Source organism: Alosa sapidissima, chromosome 9 (genome assembly GCF_018492685.1).
Source record: "Alosa sapidissima isolate fAloSap1 chromosome 9, fAloSap1.pri, whole genome shotgun sequence".
Lineage (NCBI taxonomy): Eukaryota > Metazoa > Chordata > Actinopteri > Clupeiformes > Clupeidae > Alosa > Alosa sapidissima.
In genome coordinates, this window is record NC_055965.1 from 1,781,345 (window position 1) to 1,808,629 (window position 27,285).

Below are 27,285 nucleotides of genomic sequence, written 5' to 3' on the forward strand. Positions count from 1 at the left end.
GCATGCTTACAACTGTGTTCCTCATCTTTCACCATATGCATGCTTAAAACTGTGTTCCTCATCTTTCACCATATGCATGCTTACAACTGTGTTCCTCATCTTTCACCATATGCATGCTTACAACTGTGTTCCTCATCTTTCACCATATGCATGCTTACAACTGTGTTCCTCATCTTTCACCATATGCATGCTTACAACTGTGTTCCTCATCTTTCACCATATGCATGCTTAAAGCTGTGTTCCTCATCTTTCACCATATGCATGCTTACAACTGTGTTCCTCATCTTTCACCATATGCATGCTTAAAGCTGTGTTCCTCATCTTTCACCATATGCATGCTTAAAACTGTGTTCCTCATCTTTCACCATATGCATGCTTACAACTGTGTTCCTCATCTTTCACCATATGCATGCTTAAAGCTGTGTTCCTCATCTTTCACCATATGCATGCTTAAAACTGTGTTCCTCATCTTTCACCATATGCATGCTTAAAACTGTGTTCCTCATCTTTCACCATATGCATGCTTAAAGCTGTGTTCCTCATCTTTCACCATATGCATGCTTACAACTGTGTTCCTCATCTTTCACCATATGCATGCTTAAAACTGTGTTCAACTCTGAAAACTGGCTCATTCCTGTTACCAAATGTTCTTTGCCTGTTTTTTTTTTCCTCTAAAAAAAAAGATAACAATTATGTTTTGTTCCATTATTTATAAAATATCCAATTATTTAATAAAATACATGCTAAAGCTGTGGATAAAGTTGATGTTCTTTAAAAAAGCAAAAAAAGTGCCTTTGCATTCTTAGACAAATACAACTCACATTCACTTACTGATTCTTTAGTCACAAATATTAGTTATTTGAACATGTAACTAACAATTTCTAAGATATAACAAAGTAAGTGGCTGACATTATTTTTTAACATGCTTTTTAAATGACATCTGAGGTTTGGTAACAGGACTGAGAAAAATGCAATGACCTTCAGCTTTAAAATTAAATAAAGTAGCCTGAGATGGACTAGTACTCATTTTGAAAAGCTAAACATGTGTTGTTGAAATAATAGGCTATAAAAGTTCATTTTGAAGAGTCAAAACAAGCAAATAGCACTTGCCTCTTAGGTCCACATCAGCTCAACCTAAACTTTTTTGACACAGCAAACACATTACTTTTAGTGCTCCAAAACTTCTGGTTTAAGGAGTAGAGTTCTAAAATGCAACGCAGATAGCCAAATGCTTACTGACAGAGCAAATCGTCCCATGATGTTCTTTGAATAAACTTTACTCTGCTTCTTACTTCCTACCGTCACTTCCTCTCTCAGTCTTTTTTCTCTCACTTTCTCCCAAAAGGTCTGCCTTTATAATCTCTTTCTGTCTTGTGTAACTTCAGCTGATTAATGGATCTGTTTGGATAGTATGTGAGATGACCTTGCAGATGAATGATCTGACCTGGAAAATAATCACTTATCCAGAGTAAAGGTGCGATAGGAGTTTTTTTTTATCATTAGCTTAAACAGAGAAGGACCTTCTCTTATTTTTGTCCTTGTCTTTCCCAGTTAGTAAGAATGCTTCTCAGAAGTTGCTGAAAACCTCTTGTTTCTTACTCCAGTCCATAGGGGGCGCTCTCTTCTTGGGTTTCTTTGCGCGGACCCTTTGCTTGGCCTCTGCTGCAGTTGGGCTCAGGCGAAGACCACTCTGCCAGAACGGGTCCAAGGGTGGACGGTCATCCTCATCCAACACCTGTGAGTGACACACCAAGGGAAAAATGAGGAAGAAGAGGTGAGCATCAACACACACAAAGACATGTGCGCATGTGGAATTGCTCCTGAGAATGTGTGGTTAGTGTGTTCCCAGTGCGTTACCTTGGAGCTGTTGTCAGAGCTGCTCAGCTCAGTGCTCATCTCCGACAGTGTGGAGTGGGACGAGGAGCTGTCCTGGCTGTGGTGGCGTGGAGAGCCGTTGCTCACGGGTGGATCCATCACCGTCACATTGATGACCGGAGGAGCGGCTGTGTCCACTGCATCAGTATCGGTATCTGAATCTGTGTCTGTATGGGCATCCGTCACTGGCTCTGTGACTGGGGAGGGAGACACTGAGTCATCTGGGACTGGAGAGTGACCGGTGAGGGGCCCATCCACACAGTCCTCTGTGTGTTGAAATCAGAGCAGGAAGACAAACGGTCAAGGAGGAGGAATGTATCACAAAGAGCCATTGGGGTACTAAGAACAGTTTAAATAAACTGACTGCATTTTAACAGGAAGAAATCTTCAATAGAATACAGCCCAAAGGTTGGGACTATCTTACTAGGACCTTGATAGCCACACTAACAATCAGTAGTACAGTACAGTGTATGTATGTGTGTAGTATATTTCAAAGGAAAATGAAGCAATTCCAAATAATGTTGCAGATGAATACTTTCATTATTGTTGCAGATAAATAAGATCTCTGACCCTCTAGATGTTTGTTGGTTGGGGTGATGCCCAGTCTTTTGAAGAGCTCATCTGTTTCTGGGTCGAGCACCAGCAGGGAGGTCTCTTTCCCTCCTCGCCTGATCACCGCCACCACCTCAGAATGCCTCAGGTGCTCTATATTCATCCCATTCACCTGACAGCACAAACAGACAGGAGCTGAGCAGTAGCCTATGCAGCATTGAGAGTACACCTGCCCCTCAATGAATGCTGCATTTACAGGGAGTGACCAGCAGGGGGTATGAGAAGGAACACTACCTCAGGTGGACTATCATCATCCTACTCTGTGCTCTATGGTAGCCAAACATGTGTATGACACACACTAGAAAGTATCAAATCACCATGTCATTGCCCCATGCTTTTGAATGAAAATCCCCTTTTTCTAGCCTGTCCACACCCTTCTAGATCTCCTTTCAAGGAGATACTAGTCTGGAACACTATACACCATTCACTAATGTTTCCAACAGGTCCGAAAAAGACCAATCAGTCAGCGACGAGAGGGGATGACACTATAGTTTCAAAATTGAAAGTAGGAAAACCTACAAACATCAAACATTGCAATTGGAAGAATGTGTAAATTTATTTAAAAATGTAAAGGTAGATCTACACACATTGTTTCCTGACTGCTAATAACATAACATAACATAACATAACATCCTTCACAGAACAGTGCAAACGGGACAGACACAAAAACAACCTGACGGCTCCAGTGCACACGTCAGGCGCCTTCAGTTTTCCTTCAATTTCTTGCATGGAAAAGCTTTCATTTGTGAGAACCACCAGACTGATGTGTTTCTGAGTGTTCTGTGAAGGATGCTGTACAAACACTTATAAGATCTCTTCTTGTAGGTGTAATGTCAGGTGTCACGTCTGAATACTTTTGCCCATAAAAGCATCAAAATCTCTCATTTGAAAAGCATATGCCTCAAAGGTTCTCTGTAGGTTTTATAGAAACATATGGGCGTTAAACACTTATTTTCTGCCACCATCATGTTTAGAACGTATCATGTAGACTAACTCTATTTTAAAAGCACTGCTGATTATTTGACTATTTCAGTAAATGGTTGTCTTTTTCTGGCTGATTCCAAACTTGAATGGAGTGTATGTGCAGTCTCAGGATTCACAGTGTCATACACACAGTGACAACATTTAACAACATTCAATACATTCTTTTATCCAACTACACAGACACACGTATGTATGGATACACACACACACACTGTACACACACAGACACACACAAATTGATGTCTGACCACTAATCTTGCATAATCCAGCCAATCCACAGTAATCCAATCTGAAATAATCTTTACTGATTACCTCAACAAGTCTGTCCTTCGGCCTCAATCCGGCATACTCTGCTGGTGAGTCTGGATCCACGCAGCGAATGTATTGTCCCATCCGTGCCTTGTCACTATGGAGATTGAAGCCATATCCCAGCTCCCCCTTCATAATGTGACACAGTCTCGGACGATGGTCTTTGGGGGGCAAGGGCGAAGTCTCCTGTAATAGATTAGGAAGGATGGGAATGAGGGATGACAGGTCAGTGAAGGGAGAGCCACATTAAAAGATATCTCTTTCAGTGAGCCGAAAATTGCTTGGATGTACATCCTTGAAAAGAGTTTGGATAATCTGCTCAGGCCTTGCTTCACGACTTTCTCTTGGGCACAATCCAATTAGCATTCATACTTAAAACTTGAATGAGTAAATTAGTTCTGTGCAACCCTGCAGTCTATTGCAAACACAACAGGGACATTTAGCATTTGGTGGCAGGCAGTCAATCTTGGACTGAGATCTTGGATCTTTTTTTGTTTCTAAATGATTTCCTCCTTCAAAAACAATATCATTCATTTTTAAAAGTGAAACTGCTATAACAGTATGAGCCATACAAAATAGATATAGAGTGCTTCTAACATCACAGAAAAATTGCACAGGTAAGTAAGTGGTATTGAGAATTCTTTTTTAATGTCTGGACTCTGTCTCTCTCATTTTTGACTCGGATTCCAACGTCTTATTTGACTTGGACCTCTTTTGACTTGGACTGCACTTGGTCTCAACTCGTCCTGATCTTGAACCTGTCTTGGACTTGACAAAGGTGGTCAAGACTCAACCTCTAGTTGGCCTTGTGGTTTAAATGCTATCTGACACTGAAGGCCTTGAATATGATTATATTGATATCATATTATCATGTTGATGCCCTGCAGTCACTTGCCCCCTTAGGGGATGCCTTGAACTGCCTTGGCTTCTATCTCCTCTATTCACTCTCTCTTTACAATGATGTCATTGTATTGACCTGATGGGCTGCCAGATCAACTGGCCACTTGGAATGCAAGACTGCTAATGTCTATTCAGGTTCTTTGAGAAAGGTTTGTAGCATGGCTTTGGGAGTCTCTCACGTAATCCTCTAACCCATCGGCCAGTGCAGGAAGGGTGTGTGTTAGGCTCGGCAAAGCATGGAGACCCCAAAATCACTTCCCCAGGAAAGAGACACTCACCCTGCATTACGGAAGAATGGTCATTCTATGGAGCCCGTGTCACTTCCTCTGGAGAAACAATGCATAGGCATGGAGTGGGCTGTGCTCCCCACCCAACACACACACACACGGATAAAAATACTAATGTGCTGCACACACACACAATGTACGAACATCCTAGCCGCTACACACACCCACACACACATGAGGCTAAGGGTGATATTATTCCCCCGGGGACTGATGGAGGATAAGTGAATCTGGATGTGAATTCTCTCCCCCAGCGGTGTGTCACAGACTGCCTAGCGCTCAAGGGCCAACAGCACAAACAGGCTCATGGCCTCATCCCTCAGCTTAAATGACCAACAATCTGGAATTAAGGTCAATTAATGGCATATGCCCCTACATAATGGCAAGAACCATTTACTCCTTTATCTCAGCCTCAAAAGAGAAACATACACGCACATACTACTGTAGAACAAAACATACTAGAACAAAATGTTAACGTATACACAAACAGCATGCAAATGTAACTCTCAAAAGCAAAGCTTTATGCGGACAAATACTGGAACATGAATATTCTCTGAAGTATAAGAATGAGTAAATTACGAACCTTGTTAATTTAGTTCATTGCAACATAATGGGTTGCCTTAGTTTTCGGATATTTGTTTCTTATTATATAACTGGCTAGACTGCTCATCCACACTCCTTGATAATCTACAAACAATAACCTCAAATAAATCATTAAATCAAAGAGTTATACAAAACACATTCACAAACAGGGCCAGTTCTAGCCTAGTATATTATGGTGGGCTGGTAAATATTGGGTGGGCAACATAGCAAACATGAAACTGTGGTCAAATTGGATCAAAATCGACCTTAACAAAAACAGCAGGTTGAGATGGTTTCATTTATTCAAGAGCTTGACAACAGTCAGGATGATAGAACACTAACCGATTTTGTTTAATTACTAATGGTCCAAAAGATTAGTCTGCATCTGTCCTCTTTCCTCAAGTCACCCTGTGGCACTGTTATTATAGTTATTAAAATTGACTTATCATTTTTTTTAAACAAATAACTGTCAATTTGTATCTATTGTAATGTTCATATACTGCAATGTGTGTGTTTTGTGTACTGTTTAAAGTTCAAACACAGCTATGGGGGTGTTGAGATTAATGGCTTAGAATGTAAAATATGTAGACTATTTGGGGACATTGTGCACTATGGCTCCAGGCATCCCAGTGCTTGGAGGAGAATGCTGAGCCCCTGTAGTTCTGCACACACGTCAGACAACAAGTTAGGATTAGGTGCCATTGTACCATGTACTGAATCTTAACACTTGTGCCCAGGTTCGGTATCACTTATTTTCTGGCAGGTTAAGGTCTTTTATCAACTTTGGATGTTCCAGTAGGCTACTTGATGATGTGGACTGACTCAAACATGTCTCCACGTTGATCAGCTGGTGAATAAGCCAAGCCAAGCAGCAGTTGGAATGATTATTCAAGAACTGAGTAAAGTGATACAAGTTGTGTTAAATGTTAATGTGGGTGGGAGCAAATACACAGTTTGCTTGTTTTATTGGTGAAAAAGGTCGTCGTCTGTAGATCTACATATCTATATGAATTTCTAAAATGATAAACCACAACTTTTAACACCATTGTTCACATAGCTTCAGGCAATCCAACTGAAATGTCAGATGAAAGTTTATGCACAGAAAACATCTCCTTCAAGACTCTCAGCAACAGACATGAAACTGCTCCAACTGGTCTCAGAGATGTGGGAATATTGTGTAATGCTGGTAAGAGCTAACCTGACCCTAGCCAGATGAATTTTGCTCCGCTTAGCTCCACTCAACCATCTGGAACCGATCCATTGAAATGTTGCTTCAGAAGGCTGGGCCTAATCAAAAAATACTTGCATATGATTGAATAAGCCACTTGTCCGTCATCTATTGACGTGCTACTTCAACCACTCACATCGAAGCCAACCCGTGACGCTGATAACAGTCTCACAGTCGCTTCTACGCTATGTCACATCTATGAAACTCCCACCCTGCGTCCTGATTGGCTGTGCCATAAAATCGGTTGCAGAAATCACTCTCAATGGAACCGATCCCAGATGGATGTGAGTGAAGCTAGGCGGAGCTAAGCGGAACGAAATTCATCTGGCGAGAGTCAGGTTAGGTAAGAGCACCAATACACCTTTTAAATGGATAAGTCCTTATTCCCTCTTTTCCTGCTTTATCTTAAAGCTTTGTGATGAGTGGTTCCTGGTCTTGAAATAAAAAAAGCCTATGAGTCCTCTAAATCCAAGACCAAGAATCACACAGTCAGATAATCTTGCAATAGCACCTGTAACCGGTGTGATTGGTTGCTTTAATTGACTGACATCAGTAAGGGAGTTTAATCAGATGTTTCTCCATATTGAAGGCTTTTTGTGAACAATTTGTAATTGTAGGTTATTGAAATGTTGTCACTGTGTGTTTGCATGTTATTTCTAAACCTAGGCTTTGTTTGGTGAGCAAGACACAATGTTATGGTGGGCGCTCTGCCCAGCCCTGCCCATGCCTATAGCCGGTCCTGTTCACAAAGGTCTTACCGGAGCACTCGTATCGGACCCACTGATATCCGTGCTTGGCTCGGACATTGGGGTGAGAGTAACGGGGGACGCCAGTCTACCATGACACTCGTACACAACAGAGCCATTGGACACAGCTGATGGACTACTTGGAACCTTTAAGAGAAAACAAAACAAACTCATATAACCGTACATGTCCCAAAGATCTGATGTATCATGCTCCAACCATATATACAGACTTTTACATAAATTGCATCAACATGTTGACATCAATCTAATGCACAAAGGGTTACCCACTTGCCTCTCAGTTCCCAGTGGGGTGAGGCTAATGTAGCAGGCTAAATGGTGGGCTTGGTGTTACATAAGATTTACTTATTTATTTGTCAGATGATTTTATTCAAAGCTTACAGATGCAAGACACCTAAGCTCCTGCAAGTTAGGGGAAGTTGACAAATCATAAAGATTTGACTGGACCGTTACCTACAGGAGTTCAAACTAGCTCCGTTTGCATGAAAGAGCTATATACTCACAGTGTGAGCTAATCACAGGAGAGATATTGTTTGATTGAACACAAAGTGATCATTCATCCACTTACTGTCACATGTTTATGAACATGGTTACTGTACATATTCAGGTTGAGGATTTTGTTTAGGAAACTCAATTTCAATTTTCAATTTCAATTTAATTTCACTTATAAAACGCCAAATCATTACACATGTCTCATGGCGCTTTACAGAGTGTTAAACATTCAGAGAGAGCCCATGAATAACAGGGGCGAGGAAAAACTCCCTAGAATTGGAGAAACATATAGGAAGAAACCTCGAGCAGATCCACACCTCAAGGGCCTGACCCATCTGCCTAGGGTCAGTTACAGGGCAGTAAGGTCTGTATACATGATAAATGAATAGGCTAGTTATGTGGTAGAGAATAGAACATGGTGAAACTCTGTGTGAACCCTAGACAAAGGTTATGTGCAGCAGAGCTACCACCATCTGGTCTGGGGCATGGGCTGTCAGCTGTCACCCAAAAGAGTTGTTGGCACCACTGGCCACTGTTCAGAGATGAGGAGGAGAAAGATGTCGCACATACACACACACACACACCTTTACCTACTGGCATCCTGTCCTCCTCCAGGAGGTGATTAAACTGGGCTTAGATAAGGGCTTACAGGTGGATGAACCACTGACTTCATTCAATCGCCCTTCAGTCCTCTAGCTTCATAAATCACATGAAGGCTCGTATGTTCTGATCATCTACTCCACTAACGGGTTATCAAAAAACAAATAAAACTGAAATATCATCTTGAAATGGGAATAAAGACCGTTTACTCAGTAGAGCCTACTTTGCTGTAGCACCTTTGACAGTGACTACGGTCTTAAATCTTCTTGGGTATGATGCCACAAGCTTTTTACACCTGGATTTGGGGATGTTATGCCATTTTTCTTTGCTGATCCTCTTAAACTCCAACAGGTTGCATGAGAACAGCCGTTAGGCTAGAGATGTTCCATTGGGTTCAAGTAAGAGCTCACGCTGGGCCACTCAAGGACATTCACACAGTTGACCCTAAGCTACTTCTGCATTGTCTGGACGTCACAAACCTGGCTACTTAAGAGAGGAGCTGCCCATCCTAAAAACTAAAAGCACAAACTTTATTTAAGTTAACTGTCCCCTAAACCTTGCTAAACTGATTTATATATAAATATATAACGCATAATCAAGGCAAAGCGAGAACAATGGAAGCACCAGACGGAGAGAAATCTGTCCAGACTGACCATCAGATTGTTGGCCTCTTCTGTTGTTCTCCCCAATTGGTCAGATGATCAGGGCAGTCACCTCTAAGACTCCTAGTTGTTGAAAACTGATGGGGGCGACTCTCTTGGGAACCTTCAATACAGCAGCATACATTTCTGTAGCCTTCTCAACATCTAATTATGCAGTGAGACCTTACATAGAAAGGTATGTGTGCCTTTCCAGATCATGCCCCATCATTTTCTGACGACCCATAAGTTGATAGGTGATATCAAAACAGTTGAGTCCTGGAGTGATTTATGAAGACAGAGGAGACTATGCAAAACCTAGTGTAATCAGGACAGAGTCCCAAAAGGTAAAGGTGTGTGTGTGTGTGCGTGCGTGTGTGTGTGTGTGTGTGTGTGTGTGTGTGTGTGTGTGTGTGTGTGTGTGTGTGTGTGAGAGTGAGAGAGGTGGCAGCTGACAGACTACTACCAGACCGTGAAAAGAGACTAGCGTTAAAGCGTAACGACATGTGATCAGTGGCCAGAACAGGATCAGGATCAACCTCCTACTGGGGAACTGGACGGAGGACAAGGAGACTGGGAGAGAACTGGACTGGACAGAGGACAAGGAGACGGGGAGAGAGCTGGTGCCTTCTGACCCCCAGAGTAAACACACAGGACACACTGTAGTGCATGAATACAGCAGTGTCTGTTGCACTTATATGGCTCTGGGTTACAAATCAGGAAAAGTTGAATTTAGACCTTCCACCACTAAGGTTTGAATATGCAAAATACCCCACTGAGAACTGCACTGACCTATATATGACCTGAATATGTTCAAACTCCCACACAAGAACTTATGGATCTGGATTAGACTGTACACGGCTCCCCTTCTCTTATGGATCTGGATTAGACTGTACACGGCTCCCCTTCTCTTATGGATCTGGATTAGACTGTACACGGCTCCCCTTCGTGCATCCTCTACGGCAGTATTTCTCAAAGTGTGGTCCGGGGACCACTGGTGGTCCGCAAGCTATCCCAAGTGGTCCGCGAGCAGACAGGGTAAAATATAATATAGATGAGTTGTTCTGCAACACTGTCTATGTATGCCAGTTTAAATCATATGAATCCTCTGACACAATAAGCAAAGTGCAAAGACAATAGGCAAGGTGGTTCAGTGAGTAGGCCTATTGTGTAGGCTAATAGTAGGTCTATTTTTTTTTTTTTGCTAGGTGGTCCGTGCGTTTCTTTTTTATTGGTTAAGTGGTCCTTCGTCTGAAAAAGTTTGAGAAACACTGCTCTACGGTAATGAGAGTCCCAGATCAAGAGCCATCTAGACGGACACACAGTGCCCATATGGACACACTAATACACATACAGACACATCATGAGCCACACAGACAGACCAGATCAAGGGCCATTCATTCACAGTTGGAATAAATGAACACATGCTCACAAAGACAAAAAACTCAAAGATGAGAAATTATCCATTTCACGCGATCCCAGATGGATGTGAGTGGAGCTAGGCGGAGCTAAATTCATCTGGCGAGAGTCAGGTTAAAGAAGTCATAGCATCAAACAATATCCAGACTATTCAAGGGCCATGACAGTCTTTCATAGGCCACCTTCCAGGACACAATGCCCTTAACCTGTTAACTGAGGACCTTTTCTGGATCCACATGAAGTGACGGGAACATATTATGCAAGACTTCAGTAACGTTATGGCGCTGTTTGCCAAGAGAGTCACTGAACAATAATCTGAAACAATACAGTCCACCAAGAGTGTATCAGAGACTACACCCAAACAAAGTTGTGCACACATGTTCACACACACACGTCATGAAACTAAAGTCATTTATTTTATGTTTTGTGCAAAAATATCTGGACAAACAAGTACGCAGAGCATACTTCAGCATAGCACTTTTGTCTGGAAAGGCAACCTGATCTGACCAACAGCAGCTCCCCTCTCCTTCCCTGCTTTCATAGACAGCACCTTAGGGCAAAGACCACTAGACCTCCACACAGCAAAACTGGGACAGACATCATGCTCATCAGACATCTTTGAAATGTATGTCGGACTTGTCATGTATGTCCCTAAAATACAAACTGCCTCTGCAATGAGCAGACCAGAGACTTTCTACAGCACCCACACACACACAGAGAGAGAGAGAGAGAGAGAGAGACCTGTCTGAACCATGCCAAGTACTGAAGTTCATGACGTCCCTGACCCCTATTGACTAGCACTTGAGATAAACAGTCTTGCAGAGTGTGAGACTCTCATTTTGTTTCTATGTAAACACATACACACACAAACATACAAACACACACACACACTAATTCACATGCTCACTAACATTACTTGAATAACGCTATAGCACAAGGCAGACACTCTTGGTTTGCATGGCACTGGCTGTCTGACTCCACCACATAAACAACACAAGGCTGTAATTGAGATGGCAGGCAAAGCGCAAAATCTGTCAACAAGCAAAGTTCTCCTGCATGAACTACAGCTGTCAAGAGACATGTGGGAGCATTGCACTGACTCAATGTTTGTGCACCCTCTTTCTAAAGGCTTTATAGAGTGGGTTTACAAACAGCCTGCATTTTTGAGAACATGCGTCATATTTGGATGCATGTCACCGATACCACTGAGTGAGTGACCATGGTTACACCATCAAGAACTTGTCTCTCTACAGTGAAAAAAAATGGCTAAACATAGCCAAGGGGAAACCGTCCCCTATGGAGGGGTTTTGTTCCTTGCTCTTCCTGCCCATGGGTCCCCAGTTACTGATCTTACATAACGCAGCCGCCCTCAGGACACAATGCACAGTAGCCTATAAGGGTGCCGTGGGGTGGGTCCTGCAGCCAGAAGCCACAGACTCTACACTTTCTACAGGGCTGAGAGAAACCTCTCAACAAAGGTTTGAATCCACAGAGCTCCTGAGGGATTTATTTTGAACAAAGAAATAAATGTAACATTTTTTGGTCAGCACCAGACACTAAGAGAAAGTTTGCACACACACACCAACCTTTCTGGTAGCCACTCATGTCCTCTAAGAGTTTAAATGCAACTCTCAGAGAGGATGTGACAGGACTACAAAATGGGTTATCATTGTGATTAGTGTCAAATGAGCATTTCATGCCAATTAATTTGTTTGGGAAGTCCTGCCTTTTCCCATTCTAAGGTTGTTCTGTTAGCACTGCCTGCCTGTCCAGTCTGCCTATGGCCTGATAAAGGCTCCATACAAGTGACACCTTCTACCTAATCACCTATTTATGATCATTCATTTGTTCCTCCATCCATACAGCGATGTCAATGTAAAATTCTAATGGTGATTTGAGTGTGACTGAAATGCAGAGGTGGGGGGCAGTTTGGAACCAAAGGGTTGTTAAGAAAACACTCCATGAATAGCCTATGTGTTGTTCAAACTGTTGATGTGACACTGGGCCAACAATGCTTCTACTTTTTTAATCCTCTCTCTGGCAAACTGATCACATATCTTGAAACATCACCTACCTTCTGACCATTGTGAATAGTGGCAGATTCATCCATTAGCAGGGGGGACACTGCACGCTTTGTCCTGACCAGATTTTCTGTCAGGCTGGGGCCAGTGAAAGAGGCACAGGGGGACGGAGTGGCCGAGGCACGCGGGGAGGAGGCGGCTGAGGTGCGGGGAGAGGAAGTGACAGAGGTGCGCGGTGATAAGGAGCCCATCTCTACGGCTCGGTCCTCCGTGCAAGAGAGCCCATGGAAGCGGAGGTATTCGTCAGTCTCACGGTCAACCACCAGCAGTCTTGTTCTGTGCTCAACAGCATTGATTTTCTGAACCACCTGAAAAAAGAGATGTGTGTAGGCCTAAAAAAGAACCTGGGGGAATTTTATCTGAAACTTGACAAACACAACTGGGACCCAAACCCTATTACCAAATATCCCTAGGCTGTAGCGCAAGTGGTCTAACAGGTTTTACGCACAATTGTGTGGTGCTGGCTGAAGTAGGCCTACTTACTGTATGGTGCGGATCTCTCTCGACGTTTTCTCCGTTCACCTCAACCAACCGATCACCTGAGCGGAGACCTGAGAGGTCCGCAGGAGACCCTGGCTCAATTTTACGAATATACTGCGCGCCTTTGTTTCTCTCGCCATGCAGATGAAATCCATATCCGCGCTCCCCTTTGCTAATGTAACAGAGTCGTGGTCTCATCATCTCCTTCAGCACCAGCTCCCTCTCCAAACTAATCGCCATCTTCGTGAGAAAGTAAAAACAAGTACTTCTTCAGTGTCCTAAGAGAGAAAAAAACGCAAGGAACGACCCGCAGAATTTAGTGTAATTCACTTCGTAGTTTGTCGACTAGCTGTCTAGACAGTTTTTATTTACTGATTGCAAATCCATTAGACTACATAGACAGCCAATGTTGCAGAGAAAAATAGTATCGTTATGAATCGGACCACAATTGTTTTAAGTCCTACCGCCCTCGACTAGCCTCACCGTGAGATCAAAGAGCACCAAAATGCAACTCTTGAATGATTCCAAGTGAAGTCCGTCTGAAGAAATACCGACGGTCAAGAGTTGGGTTGTGAGTTTGAAGAGTCGAATTTACAAGGTCTTGAGAAAGAGCTCTAGTGATACAATGAGGCAAGGAATAGTTGATGTCTACATTTCCACCGTATGCTGGTTCTTCTATCACCTCCTGGGGAAATCAGCCTGGAGTTTATCCGATTAAAGGTGTGGAAAGCATTATTCCAGAAGCTCTGGGACGTTACTAGAGGGGAAAAAAATCAAACGCTAGCCTAAACTGTAACACATTTGCACGAGTAGCCTATATGCGAAATAGGCTTGTCTTTCTAGAAAATAGACTACCATCTGACACTCGCAAAAGCAAAGGGTTTTAATCTAGTTTATGCATACAGTAGGTGCCAAGCGCGAAAGAGCACACTGCAGCAGGTAACGGCGGATAAAGCCACTTTACCCCCACCACTATATTGCTCACGCAACAGCAGACAGGTGACAGCGACTCAATTGGACAGAGATCACGGCCAGGATAAGACAAGCCGGAACTCTTCCTCCTTCCCAGATGAAATTTGCCGTATAATGCAAAGAATAGTTGCATAAAACGATTAGGATAGGAAATCTCCATCATGACTTCACATTCAGTTCTTAGGCTACCTGATGTAATTTAGCATTCATAGGATATTATGTTTTATTGTATTGTAAAGGTAATTTTAACCATCAGTTTGAGTTTGCTTAATACACCGGACCTCATACAAGCACTCACTTTATTTGGAGTGCCTACTCTAAATCGACTAGTCTTCTGCAAATGAACTACACTGGAGATAAGGGCTTTCATCCGGTTCCGTGATGCCTATATTCCTCATATTTTTGCATACAATATCACAATGTGCAAATCAATCATGCATAAATTAATACAGCATAATCACACGTATGAGGATGTTCACAGCCTATCTGTTAACACTCTACTTAGGCTACCTAACTTGCATAAGTACATGGCTCCACCTGACAACAAATAACGGTACCATCATAGGAATCCCAGTTTACCAAAAAGATGTTAAATTTATTTTGTGTACATGGACAGAACATAATCTAGCCTACAGTATAGTGTTAGAAATACCAGCTCTGTGATCAAGGACTGCCATCTAGTGGCAAGTAGAAAGAGTTAGACTTGAAAAATAAAACTTTATTTGACTATTTACATGGATGTGCTGTATAAAAGTCAATCTTATTTATACATATTTGAACTACATAAACAACATTGGTCAACAAAGGTCAGTGTAGTGAAGAAGTGTCGGTCTATATTTTTGATCTCTTTCTCAGAATACGGGGGGATAGAGGCGCAGTCTGTGGCTCCTCTTTCATGCTGCAGTGACCAGTGGACTGGTGAGCTGCCGACGATTGACATTTATTGTCCAGAGCAGGAGGTGAAACAGGGTTGTGCTCCTCTTTGATCTTAGGCTTAGATGGGGACATTGCCTTGACTTTGCCTTGGCTGGTGCTCTTCTCTGGAGACCTGGGGTCACTGGTTGGAGGTCTCTTCCTTGGGGAACACTTAAACGCCGAGGGACAGCAGTGCCTGTTGAGGCATGAGGCACACAGGGGACCAACAGGCAGGCACATCTGCTGACCAAACCCCACCAGCAGCCAGTTGATCTCACTCCACAGCTCCCTGTGGGGAGGTTAGAGAGAGAGAGAGAGAGAGAGAGAGAGAGAGAGAGAGAGAGAGAGAGAGAGAGAGAGAGAGAGAGAGAGAGAGAGAGAGAGAGATAGATAGATAGATACTTTATTGATCCCCAAGGGGAAATTCAAAGTCTCAGTAGCAGACATCACACGTGCACTTACAGCAGAAAAAGCAATATAAGTATAAAAAAACTCCACTGCACAATAGAAACAGTAGAAGATAAAAATGATTTGATGTTATAGTGGTCAGTGTATGGTATATGGTGTATGGTATATGGTGTAATGACAGGGAAGTCATGATGACAAAGAAAAACAAAGCAAGACAGCATCTTACTGAGCAACATTCAGTATTAAGCAAAATGAACGTACTGTATTACTCTGTTATAAAATAGAAGTTTCTGCAGGTAAGACTATTATATTCATGCAGATTTCAATAGTTACCTTGGCAACCACTCTTCTAAAGCCCGACGCGTCTCCTCTGGGTTTTTTGTTGTGGTTCGAGTCCAACCCAGCCTGTTTGAGATGCGATGCACATGTGTGTCCACCCCTGTGTTTGAATGTCCAGACACACTTATAAACATATGGACACTCCAGCTGCCTCTCAGCAGGAACAAACAAACAAATAAATCACTGCTGATTCACAAACAGCAATGTTGATTCATACCAATGCCAGATATTTGGTTCCAGGCTATATCCATGGCGAGGTGTGCCATCTTGGGCCCCACTCCAGGCAGTCGTACTAATCCATCCACAGAGTTGGGGATGTCCCCACCGTACTCCTGCTGTATCATGGCTGTGCTCTGCTTGATGTATTTCACTTTGGTCTTGGATGGAATTCAGGGAGGAAGGTGGAGACACAAGGTCAGTGAAACACTGGGGTATAATTGTATCTTTGCATTTCAGTGGTCAGCAGGTGAGGTTTTGTGGTTGTGTGTATATCTTTGTGTGTGTTTGTGTACGGAGTTTATACTCACCCTCCAAAATCCTACTGGGTAGATGAGTTTCCCCAAAGTATCATCCTCTGTATTAAGGATGGCAGCTACCGTGAGGCCATGGGCTCGCAGTCTTTGCATAGCTGCTGCAGTCACCTGGTCTTTTGTCTGACTAGAGAGCATGAGTGAAATTAACACCTGGTAGCGCATCACCTGCAGGAAGAAAAAGGGAGAGAGAGAGAGAGAGAGAGAGAGAGAGAGCAAGGGTGAGATAATAGGGGAGTGGTAGATGAGTCAGCGGGTGGGTGAGACCTGATTCTTGTCTTCATTGTCTGTTTTTCCTCATCAATACTAGAAAAAATGCTAACTGGCTCCCAAAATGGCTTGCTTGAATTTAACAACTAAGCACCAGGTATCTGGGGATAACAAAAGAGGAACTATAGTTCGTAGCCAGATGAGACAATAAGGTTTAGCAGTGTAGAGTCATGCATGTTTCAGAGACTGTCAGAGACAGTGTTGAACAGCCAAGCTAACCAGAGCCATTGTGTTTGGAGGCTGCCGTTTGGGCCATGTCCGTTAAATTATTGTGTTAGCTTTCCTCCTGTGACAATCCATTGTTTTGAGAAGAAACATCCATTGCCACTGAATTCCACTTAGGTAGTCTAATACTGCCAACAGAACATATTGAGAGCCCTGTGATTACTTCACTTTTACAGTCATTGGTCACCTCTTCTGTGCCAGTTTTAAAAGGTCATCTGCCGACTCACCTCGGCTGAAACCTGTGTATCAAAGCACTTGGCAGCACCCATCTGGTCTACAGGTGCGTCTCGGACGCTCCTCATCTCACGGATATTTGATAATTGTTGTGTCCAGTTGGTAGGTTCCCAATTATTTTCCTGTTTCACTGCAGCACCATTCTCCAGTTCATACTCCACCTTCACCTGAGCTCTCCTGGGCTTGCTAGATGAGGCAGGCAAGGTGTGGATTTCAGGGACAGTTTTGATATTTTGTTTACAGACTTCAGAGGTCTTGGAGACTTTTTCTGTAAAACAAATAGTAAAAAGCACGTGAACGAGAACATCTGCATAACTGTTAGGCTAGGTGAAATAACATCATGAAATCATAACAGTATCCCGTATAGCCAGCAACAGGATGAGACCACCATGGTCTAAAGGTAGGATTAGATACCTGCCCGGGATCCATGAGCCACTATGTTCTTGTGTGAAGTGATGCTGTGCTCTTCTTTCTCCTCCTTAATTCCCACTGAATCAGAATCTGGACTCTTCACACTCGAGGCCATTCTACTTTTAAGCACGGATAGACTGCGAGGGTTCTCGAGTCCTCTCTTGGTTCTTACAACAACACTACTGGAGTCTTTTACAGCGAAGTAAGGAGAACTCATTTTCAGTGGTGGACATTACTTGAGTACATTTACTCAATTACTGTACTTAAGTCGCTTTTTCATGTATCTGTACTTTACTTGAGTATTTCAATTTTGTTAAACTTTTTACTTTTACTCCAGTACATTTCTAGGCCAAATATCTTACTTTTTACTCCACTACATTTTGTGAGAGCTGAAGTACAGCTGAAGTTCCTTTTGGAAAAAAGACTGTCCAAATACATGTGTATTTACATGTATATTTTCTATTAAGCGAGCTAAGCTTTAAATAATGGTGTTGCCTAACCTATGTTATTGTTATATCCACTATTTACTGTACCTTGTTGACCCCTTTTCACAATATTGCAGCCATGGGCCTACTGGTTAGGGCTTTGGGCTTGTAACCGAAGGGTTGCCGGTTCGATCCTTAACCAGTAGGCACGGCTGAAGTACCCTTGAGCAAGGCACCTTACCCCTCACTGCTCCCCGAGCGCAGCTGTAGCAGGCAGCTCACTGCGTCGGGATTAGTGTCTGCTTCACCTCACTGTGTTCACTGTGTGTTGAGTGTGTTTCACTAATTCACGGATTAGGATAAATCCAGAGACCAAATTTCCCTCACGGGATCAAAAGAGTATATATACTTATACTTATATTGATGTTACCATAACTCGCCTCTTGACGCCATCGAGCAAATGATAGACAATGATAGACAATCTGATACTATCAATCAACAATAGTAAATGCAACTGTATTATTCATCAATACATTTCAGGACTTTTACTTTTGATACTTAAGTACATTTGAAGGCAAGTACTTTTGTACTTCCACTCAAGTGGAAATGTAAAAGGAGGACTTCTACTTTTACTGGAGTAACATTTGACCATGTGTATCTCTACTTTCACTCAAGTACAGGATTTGTGTACTTCGTCCACCACTGCTCATTTTTAACGTAGGCCTACACCTAGACTCAGCAACAACATCAGACACCAATAACGTTACGTTCCTCAGGAAGAAAAACATAAATACACCCTGAACGTAAGGCTAAAGTAGATGACATTCCATTTCATCGACAAATCACCAACGACACCATCAACGACAAAGGAATTACTACTATCACAAAGTTAGCATGTACACGAGCCATATTCTCAGAATCCATGAGAGACACAATATTATGAAACATTGGAGTCTACGAACATTCACTTTGCCATTCAAACGAAGGACTATTTCATATTTATAAGACTGCGACTCCCACGGAACATCGGGGCTTGTCACATGACGTGCCTTTGTAGGAAGTCATGTCGGTTTATTAAGCATGACTTCCGGCTGCAGTGCAGACAGACCAGAATCGTCAGAATCGGGAAAACAACGATAAGATACATAAATACACATTAATGGATTTATTAAGTTGGAAGCGTTGAACGCTCTACGGGGACACTTTAATGACACCGCGACGTTGCTAAAGTGCCAGAAGGTACAGCTCGACTGTTAACTGAAAAACAACGGACAGCCATAGCAGTCTGCTAGCCTATGTTAAATGTGGTTGTTTCAGCTTGTTTGTGTAGTCTTTCTCGGGCTTGTCGGTGGACGACAGCTGTATGTGTGTAGACGCGTTCGCAGACGCCTGTTATACATAGGCATGGACTTCATTGCATGTTCATTTTGACGACACTTCGTTATGCGCCCTTCAAAGTGGGCGAATCAATTCTTTGTCAGAAGCCTATGCATAGGTGTTGAGGAGGGGAGGGTCTGGGTTTGGAATGGCTTTAACCAGACATGCGCCTCAGCTTGTTTACAATTTACCACAGAAGGCTTAATCTTCTTTTCGCTTTCTTGCATGCATAGTGCCAACGATAACAAATGTACAATGTTTGTGTCAATGTGCACTGTCGCGAGATGTCTTTTACTATTACTATTAATTGTGTGCATGCATCTTGACCCTGGGGATTGGCTAATGCACGTGGAGTTGGCCTTGTGAGTTACTTTGCCATATGCATCAACAGACACTCTGTCTGTTATAACTTTCAGTTTCAGCTTTTTATGTAATGTGATTGTTTGAAGTGTTGCCATGCTAATGGTCTTCTTTGTATTCCCAGTGAGTGACATTCGCTCTTCAAATATTTATAAATATGAACAAGCAGCCCAGTAAGGAGTCTCTGAAGGACAAGGTGAAGGGAATATTTGGCCTTGGCACAACGCGCATCTCCACCAAGCCCTCTGAGCCGAAGCCCTCTGAGTTTATAATCACCCTGGACATCCTCAAGGTGTGATCCTGCCTCTGGCTGATTGTGTCTTGAAACTGGTCTTTGAGTCTTTTTTCCATAGAACTGTAATGCAAGAAATTGTATTGTAATAATCTTACACTGCTCTTACGATCACTACAGTTAGTCAAAGTGAATAATCTTACACTGCTCTCACAATCACAACAGTTAGTCAACGTAAAATATGAAAATATGGACCTTCATGACTCAACATGTATTACTGCAGGAGCTGAGCCCTGAATGTGGAATAAACAACAGGATCAAAGTGATCAATCATGTTTGTGACTTGGCAAAATCTAAAAAATTTGAAGAGGTGAGTGTGCACAGATGTTTGTCACTGTACAATGCTGGTTTACCTGTACATAATGTCTGTGAAACCTTTCAGTATCTTTCTGATGGATTATAGTAGATATTTGTGTGTGTGTGTGTGTGTGTGTGTGTGTGTGTGTGTGTGTGTGTGTGTGTGTGTGTGTACATGGTCACCACTGAAAGAGAGGATAGAACATAACTCACAGTGGTTTTGTTTTCCATATGGGAAGCATGCGGTGGAGGCTGTGTGGAAGGCGGTGGAGGACATGCTCCAGCCAGACTCTCCACCAGAGGCTCGACATGCCGTCTTACAGCTGCTCCGAGCGATCATCCATGGACAGGTAACATGTAACACACATACAGTATCTCTCAAAAGTACCGTAAGTACACCCCTCACATTTGTGTAAATATTTTATTATATCTTTTCATGGGACAATACTAAATAAATGGCACTTTGCTACAATGTAGTCAGTGTACAGCTTGTATAACAGTATAAATTTACTGTCCCATCAAAATAACTCAACACACAGCCATTGCTGTTTAAACCACTGGCAACAAAAGTGAGTACACCCCTAAGTAAAAATGTCCAAATTTGGCCCAATTAGCCATTTTCCCTCCCTGGGTTCATGTGATATGTTCATGTTACAAGGTCTCAGGTGTGAATGGGGAGCAGGTGTGTTAAATGTGCTCTCACACTCTCATACTGGTCACTGGAAGTTCAACATGGCACCTCATGGCAAAGAACTCTCTGAGGATCTGAAAAAGAATGGTTGCTCTACATAAAGATGGCCCAGGCTATAAGAAGATTGAAACTGAGCTGCAGCACGGTGGCCAAGACCATACAGCGGTTTAACAGGACAGGTTCCACTCAGAACAGGCCTCGCCATGGCCGACCAAAGAAGTTAAGTTCACATGCTCAGCGTCATATCCAGAGGTTGTCTTTGGAAAATAGACGTATGAGAGCTGCCAGCATTGCTGCAGAGATTAAAGGGGTGGGGCGGTCAGCCTGTCAGTGCTCAGATCATACACCGCACGCTGCATCAAATTGGTCTGCATGGCTGTTGTCCCAGAAGGAAGCATCTTCTAAAGATGATGCACGAGAAAGCTCGCAAACAGTTTGCTGAAGACGAGCAGACTAAGGACATGGATTACCAAGATAAACCTACCTGGTTCAGATGGTGTCCAGCATGTGTGGAGGCAACCAGGTGAGGAGCAGAAAGACAAGTGTGTCTTGCCTACAGTCAAGCATGGTGGGAGTGTCATGGTCTGGGGCTGCATGAGTGCTGTACTGGGAAGCTACAGTTCATTGAGGGAACCATGAATGCCAACATGTACTGTGACATACTGAAGCAGAGCATGATCCCCCCTCCCTCGGAAACTGGGCCGCAAGGCAGTATTCCAACATGATAACGACCCCAAACACACCTCCAAGACGACTACTGCCTTGCTAAAGGAGCTGAGGGTAAAGGTGATGGACTGGCCAAGCATGTCTCTAGACCTTTAACAGCATCTGTGGGACATCCTCGGAAGGTGGGGAAGCGCAAGGTCTCTAACATCCACCAGCTCTGTGATGTCATCATGGAGGAGTGGAAGAGGATTCCAGTGGCAACCTGTAAAGCTCTGGTGAACTCCATGCCCAAGAGCGTTAAGGCAGTGCTGGAAAAGTGCAGTGCCGCAAAATTACATTTCATTTCCTTGTGTGTGTGTATGTGTTTGTGTCTGACAGGGTGAGAGACTTGGCCCATTGAGAGCGTATTTCTTTAAATTGGTCTGGCTTTATCAACCCTCAAATGAAGACCTGTCTGTGCGTCTGGAGGTTTTCAAAGCACTCACAGAAAATGGGAAAGACATCACGTATCTGGAGGAAGACATAGGTGAGGGGCAAATGGTCATACTAACGCATTCACTGTTGTGTCTGTTTGATAATTCTGAACGTAGGCAACATAGACAGTTTGGCTTACACTGCGTTCCAAATTATTATGCAAATTACATTTTTCTCAGATTTTCCTAAATAGTTGATTCAAATGACAGTCAGTATAATTTTCAAGTCATCAACCAAATTTTATTGAACAAACCTCCCAATAATAACAGTATTTTTTTCAAAAATAAAAAACTCAAAATGCACTGTTCCAAATTATTATGCACAACATAGTTTCAAGACATTTTATAGGTTGTAAAGAACTAAAAATTTGTTGAATTTGCAGCATTAGGAGGTGATGTAAATTAAATCAAAGTTAGTTCAATCAAAAACATTTTAACAGGCCAAGTTACATGTTAACATAGGACCCCTTCATTGATATCAATTGAACTTGTGAGTTCTTGGAGAGTTTCTGCTTTAATGTATTTGCAGAATAGCCTCCCAGAGCTGCTGCTTGGATATGAACGGCCTCCCATCCTCATAAATCTTTTGCTTGATGATGCTCCAAAGGTTCTCAATAGGGTTGAGGTCAGGGGAAGATGGGGGCCACACCATGAGTTTTTCACCTTTTATGCCCATAGCAGCCAATGACCCAAAGGTATTCTTTGCAGCATGAGATGGTGCATTGTCATGCATAAAGATGATTTTGCTACGGAAGGCACAGTTCTTCTTTTTGTACCACGGAAGAAAGTGGTCAGTCAGAAACTCTGCATACTTTGCCGAGGTCATTTTCACATGCCCTAAAGGGGCCTACCAGCTCTCTCCCCATGATTCCGGCCCAAAACATGACTCCACCACCTCCTTGCTGACGTCTCGGCCTTGTTGGGACATGGTGGCCATTCACCAACCATCCATTACTCCATCCATCTAGACCATCTAGGGTTGCACGGCACTCATTCGTAAACAAAACTGTTTGAATTAGTCTTCATGTATTCCTGAGCCCACTGCAACCATTTCGGTTTGTGTGCATTGTTTAGGGGTGGCCGAATAGTAGGTTTATGCACACTTGCAAACTTCTCGAGGATTCTACACCTTGAGGTTCGCGGGACTCCAGAGGCACCAGTGGCTTCAAATACCTGTTTGCTGCTTTGCAATGGCATTTTAGCAGCTGCTCTCTTAATCCTATGAATTTGTCTGGCAGAAACCTTCTTTATTATGCCTTTGTCTGCACGAACCCGCCTGTGCTCTGAATCAGTGACACATTTCTTCACAGTATGATGATCACGCATAAGTTTTCGGGAAATATCCAATGTTTTCATACCTTGTCCAAGGTAGTGCACAATTTCACGTTTTTCAGCAGCAGAGAGATCCTTTTTCTTTCCCATATTGCTTGAAACCTGTGGCATGCTTAATAATGTGGAACATCCTTCTTAAGTAGTTTTCCTTTGATTGGGCTCACCTGGCAAACTAATTATCACAGGTGTCTGATCCAAAGAATCCTGAGACACAATACCATCCATGAGTTTAATCGAAAAACAAAAAAATAAATGTTTATGACACTTAAATCCAATTTGCATAATAATTTGGAACACGGTGTAGTGTGTAAGCTACTGTATTTTTGTGTTATTATGTTAACTCATTGAATTAACATATTATGTTAACTCATTGAATGCCAAGCTGTTTTCGGAAGCTTTGTCCTAGAGTGCCAGCAATCTAGACCATTGATGATGATTTTTGTACAGCCACAGCATATTCTGTGTTATAGCTATGAACACATACAATGGCTCGTTTAAAAGGTGAGACTTTAAGCTCTCAGTGGTTGCAAACCGTGTATTTCTACACGCCTCTGTTCCTGAGAAATTCCAAGCTAAACAGTGGCTAGTTTTCATCAAAATCGCAGTTTTTTTTCTAGAAATGGAGATATAACGTCTTTCATGAAATATTAAGTGTTGCCTGTAAACTTTCCGGGAAGTGATCAGCGAGACCTGGCGAGACTGCCACCTAGTGATAGACCCACGAAAATGGCCTGGTTTTGAGATGACGTGCATGTGTCACTGATTCGACCCAAAGAATGAAATGCCCGCACTCTGCTAAAACTCCCATACATTTAAATATATGGGAGTTTTAGCAGAGTGCGGGCATTTCATTCCTTTTCAGTTCTAGTTCCATTTGCCCTGCACCTCACCGGTGGGGATGTGCACACTTCCACTACTATTCAATGCAATCTTCAAATCACTGCCTTGCTAGTAACTAGCAGGAAAGCATATCTTTTAGGTTCAAATGGTTGAATGTGACTGATCGAAAGTTGTCTTTGTCTCAGCGCGGTTTGTGCTCCTGTGGATGGACATGGGGCTAACGGCTGACTTTCTGCATGTCTTGGTGAATCTGGTGAAGTTTAACAGCTGCTACTTGGATCAGAATGTCTCCGTCATGGTCCAGTAAGGACACAGACATATACTCACACTATAAACTACAAACCATATCGTAACACCACAGCACATTTGCTTGGTAATTACTTTGACTTTTTGTCTTCATAGGAAAATCTGCCTCCTGTGTAATCGTACTACATCCTCCACTGACATTGAGGTAAGACTCCTGGGCATGGTGGAGCAGTGGTGACGTCACAGCATGACAATAGGGCGGCCCGGGTTCGCTTCCCCAATCTGCTGTTGCGAGTCCTTGTTGCTTTGGATGAGCGTCTGCTAAATACCAGTCAGTACGCAATCAGCGCTATGTTCATAGAGTTGATGGAGAGAGGGATGTGGCCAAGCGCCCATCATACCGGACTACTTTACTCTGGTCAGCTGTGTCCTCTCCCCCTGTGGTCAGCTGTGTCCTCTCCCCCTGTGGTCAGCTGTGTCCTCTCCCCCTGTGTTCAGGTGGCACTGCAGGTGCTGGATGCAGTGGTGTGTTACAACTGCCTGCCATCCGACTCACTGACCATCTTCATCATCACACTCTGCCGGACTGTCAATGTGAAAGAGTTCTGTGAGTCCTGTTGGAAGGTGAGGCTTTGTCTATTTGCACCCACTGGGTTTCTCTTGACGTTTCCCTTTCGCTTAATGTCCATTTGCTTTATCCGTAATGACAAAGCTCTCTTTTGCACTGTGACATGCTTTGCACATCATTAGGAAAAGATGCTGTTCATCTCTGTCCAAGTTTTTATCTGTCTCTGCCTCTCTTCCCCTCTAAGAAAACGTTCTGTTGAATTTTCAGCTCATGCGGAAGGTGCTGGGGACTCACTTGGGCCACAGTGCCATCTACACCATGTGTCACATCATGGAGGAGAAGTGCGTACTCTGCTGTTTGACACAAATATGGGACATTTTGTTCTAGTTTAAGCATGTGTGTGTGCATGTGATGGACATACTCTCTGTGCGTGTGTGTGTGCGCGTGTGTATGTGTGCGTGTGTATGTGTGCGCGTGTATGTGTGCGCCTGTGCGCGCGCGCGCGTGTGTGTGTGTGTGTGTGTGTGTGTGTGTGTGTGTGTGTGTGTGCGTGTGCGTGTGTATGTGTGCGCGTGTGCGTGTGTATGTGTGCGCGTGTGTGTGTGTGTGCGTGGTCAGGGCCTACACGGAGGATGCTGCTCTGCTGCGTGGTGCTGTGTTCTTTGTTGGCATGGCGCTGTGGGGAGCACATCGCCTCCCTGCGCTGAAGAACACCCCCACTCTGGTGCTGCCCTCCTTCTTCAAGGTGAGTTAGTGTGTGTGAGTTGTGAGCTCTTCAAGGTGAGTTAGTGTGTGTGAGTTGTGAGTTCTTCAAGGTGAGTTAGTGTGTGTGAGTTGTGAGTTCTTCAAGGTGAGAGTGTGTGTGTGAGTTGTGAGTTCTTCAAGGTGAGAGTGTGTGTGTGAGTTGTGAGTTCTTCAAGGTGAGTTTGTGTGTGTGTGTTGTGAGTTCTTCAAGGTGAGTTAGTGTGTGTGAGTTGTGAGTTCTTCAAGGTGAGAGTGTGTGTGTGAGTTGTGAGTTCTTCAAGGTGAGAGTGTGCGTGTGAGTTGTGAGCTTTTCAAGGTGAGTTAGTGTGTGTGAGTTGTGAGCTCTTCAAGGTGAGAGTGTGTGTGTGAGTTGTGAGCTTTTCAAGGTGAGTTAGTGTGTGTGAGTTGTGAGCTCTTCAAGGTGAGAGTGTGTGTGTGAGTTGTGAGCTTTTCAAGGTGAGAGTGTGTGTGTGAGTTGTGAGCTTTTCAAGGTGAGATAGTGTGTGTGAGTTCTTCAAGGTGAGTTGTGAGTTCTTCAAGGTGAGTTAGTGTGTGTGAGTTGTGAGCTCTTCAAGGTGAGTTAGTGTGTGTGAGTTGTGAGCTCTTCAAGGTGAGAGTGTGTGTGTGTGAGCTGTGAATTTGTTTGTGTGAAAAAGCAGGTTCCCTTGGCAGGAAACAAAGTTTAAAACTGAAGAATGTTGAAATGGTTTGCCAGGGGCTTATATCACATGACTTAGTCAGAGAAAGTGATGTCAAATGTAAAACACCATAAATGTTTTTTCCCCTTAGGCCATGACCTGTGCCAATGAATTGGTGTCATATGAAATTGTGCTGTCAATCACCCGACTGATTAAGAAATATGGCAAGGAGTTGCAGGTGGTCACCTGGGATATACTGCTGGGCATTATCGAAAGACTTCTCCAGCAAATCCAAGTGAGCACAACTACCCACACACGCACAGGATTTTCTGACACAAGTGTGCCCATAAACATGTCTAAATGGCCTCCCTCTCTCTCTGTTCCTAGACTATTGGCAGTCCGGAGCTGAAGGCAATCGTGTATGAGCTGCTCAGCACAGTGGAGGAGCTCTACGAACAAAATGGTTACCATGGTTCCTGTGACAAATTCTTCAGTCTGGTAGAGAAGTGCGCAGATAAACGCCCTGTGAGTTCACTATCTTACTTCCCTCTCTCCCTTATCTCCCTCTCTGTCTGTCTGTCTGTCTCTCTCACTCACTCACTCACACACACACACACTCTCTCTCTCTCTCTCTCTCTCTCTCTCTCTCTCTCTCTCTCTCTCTCTCTCTCACACACACTCTCTCTCTCACACATTCTCTCTCACTCTCTCTCTCACACACACACACACACACTCACTCACTCACTCACACACACTCTCTCTCTCTCACACACACACTCACTCA

The 27,285-nt window shown here is 43.4% G+C and overlaps 3 protein-coding genes across 9 annotated transcripts in view; 1 reads left to right on the forward strand and 2 right to left on the reverse strand.

Annotated features, from left to right (window-relative positions):
• Nucleotides 1-583: 583 nt before the first annotated feature.
• Nucleotides 584-14,198, reverse strand: LOC121719761 (Na(+)/H(+) exchange regulatory cofactor NHE-RF2-like). 4 transcript variants are annotated; one of them, XM_042105509.1, is made up of 8 exons: nt 13,732-14,198; nt 13,252-13,488; nt 12,762-13,076; nt 7,533-7,667; nt 3,784-3,966; nt 2,446-2,599; nt 1,858-2,141; nt 584-1,735 (listed from the first exon to the last, which is right to left on the reverse strand). In XM_042105509.1, the coding sequence occupies exons 2-8, from the start codon at nt 13,486-13,488 to the stop codon at nt 1,568-1,570; spliced, it is 1,476 nt and encodes a 491-aa protein (XP_041961443.1). In that variant the 5' UTR covers nt 13,732-14,198; the 3' UTR covers nt 584-1,567. The 4 variants fall into 4 exon arrangements, with proteins under 4 accessions (XP_041961443.1, XP_041961440.1, XP_041961444.1 ...); XM_042105506.1 differs by having other exon boundaries at nt 13,252-13,526; XM_042105510.1 differs by lacking the exon at nt 7,533-7,667 and having other exon boundaries at nt 13,252-13,526.
• Nucleotides 14,199-14,794: 596 nt separating this feature from the next.
• nthl1 (nth-like DNA glycosylase 1) lies at nt 14,795-18,990 on the reverse strand. The gene is made up of 7 exons (XM_042105511.1): nt 18,688-18,990; nt 17,556-17,769; nt 17,135-17,409; nt 16,410-16,580; nt 16,100-16,259; nt 15,877-15,982; nt 14,795-15,424 (listed from the first exon to the last, which is right to left on the reverse strand). Exons 1-7 carry the CDS (start codon nt 18,763-18,765, stop codon nt 15,052-15,054), a joined length of 1,377 nt encoding a protein of 458 aa, XP_041961445.1. The 5' UTR covers nt 18,766-18,990; the 3' UTR covers nt 14,795-15,051.
• A 55-nt stretch (nt 18,991-19,045) lies between these two features.
• The window catches only part of tsc2 (TSC complex subunit 2), a 40,272-nt gene continuing 32,032 nt past the window's right edge, over nt 19,046-27,285 (forward strand). For 3 of the 4 annotated variants that reach the window (XM_042105502.1, XM_042105504.1, XM_042105505.1), the window contains exons 1-12: nt 19,046-19,216; nt 19,839-20,006; nt 20,230-20,316; nt 20,543-20,653; nt 22,039-22,186; nt 24,491-24,608; nt 24,708-24,756; nt 25,050-25,175; nt 25,387-25,460; nt 25,738-25,864; nt 26,653-26,796; nt 26,889-27,026. In XM_042105502.1, coding sequence (XP_041961436.1) covers nt 19,872-20,006; nt 20,230-20,316; nt 20,543-20,653; nt 22,039-22,186; nt 24,491-24,608; nt 24,708-24,756; nt 25,050-25,175; nt 25,387-25,460; nt 25,738-25,864; nt 26,653-26,796; nt 26,889-27,026 — 1,257 coding nt within the window. In that variant the 5' untranslated portion in view covers nt 19,046-19,216; nt 19,839-19,871. Of the gene's footprint in view, nt 19,217-19,266; nt 19,380-19,838; nt 20,007-20,229; nt 20,317-20,542; nt 20,654-22,038; nt 22,187-24,490; nt 24,609-24,707; nt 24,757-25,049; nt 25,176-25,386; nt 25,461-25,737; nt 25,865-26,652; nt 26,797-26,888; nt 27,027-27,285 lie in introns of those variants that run through there. The other variant, XM_042105503.1, reaches the window with a different exon arrangement.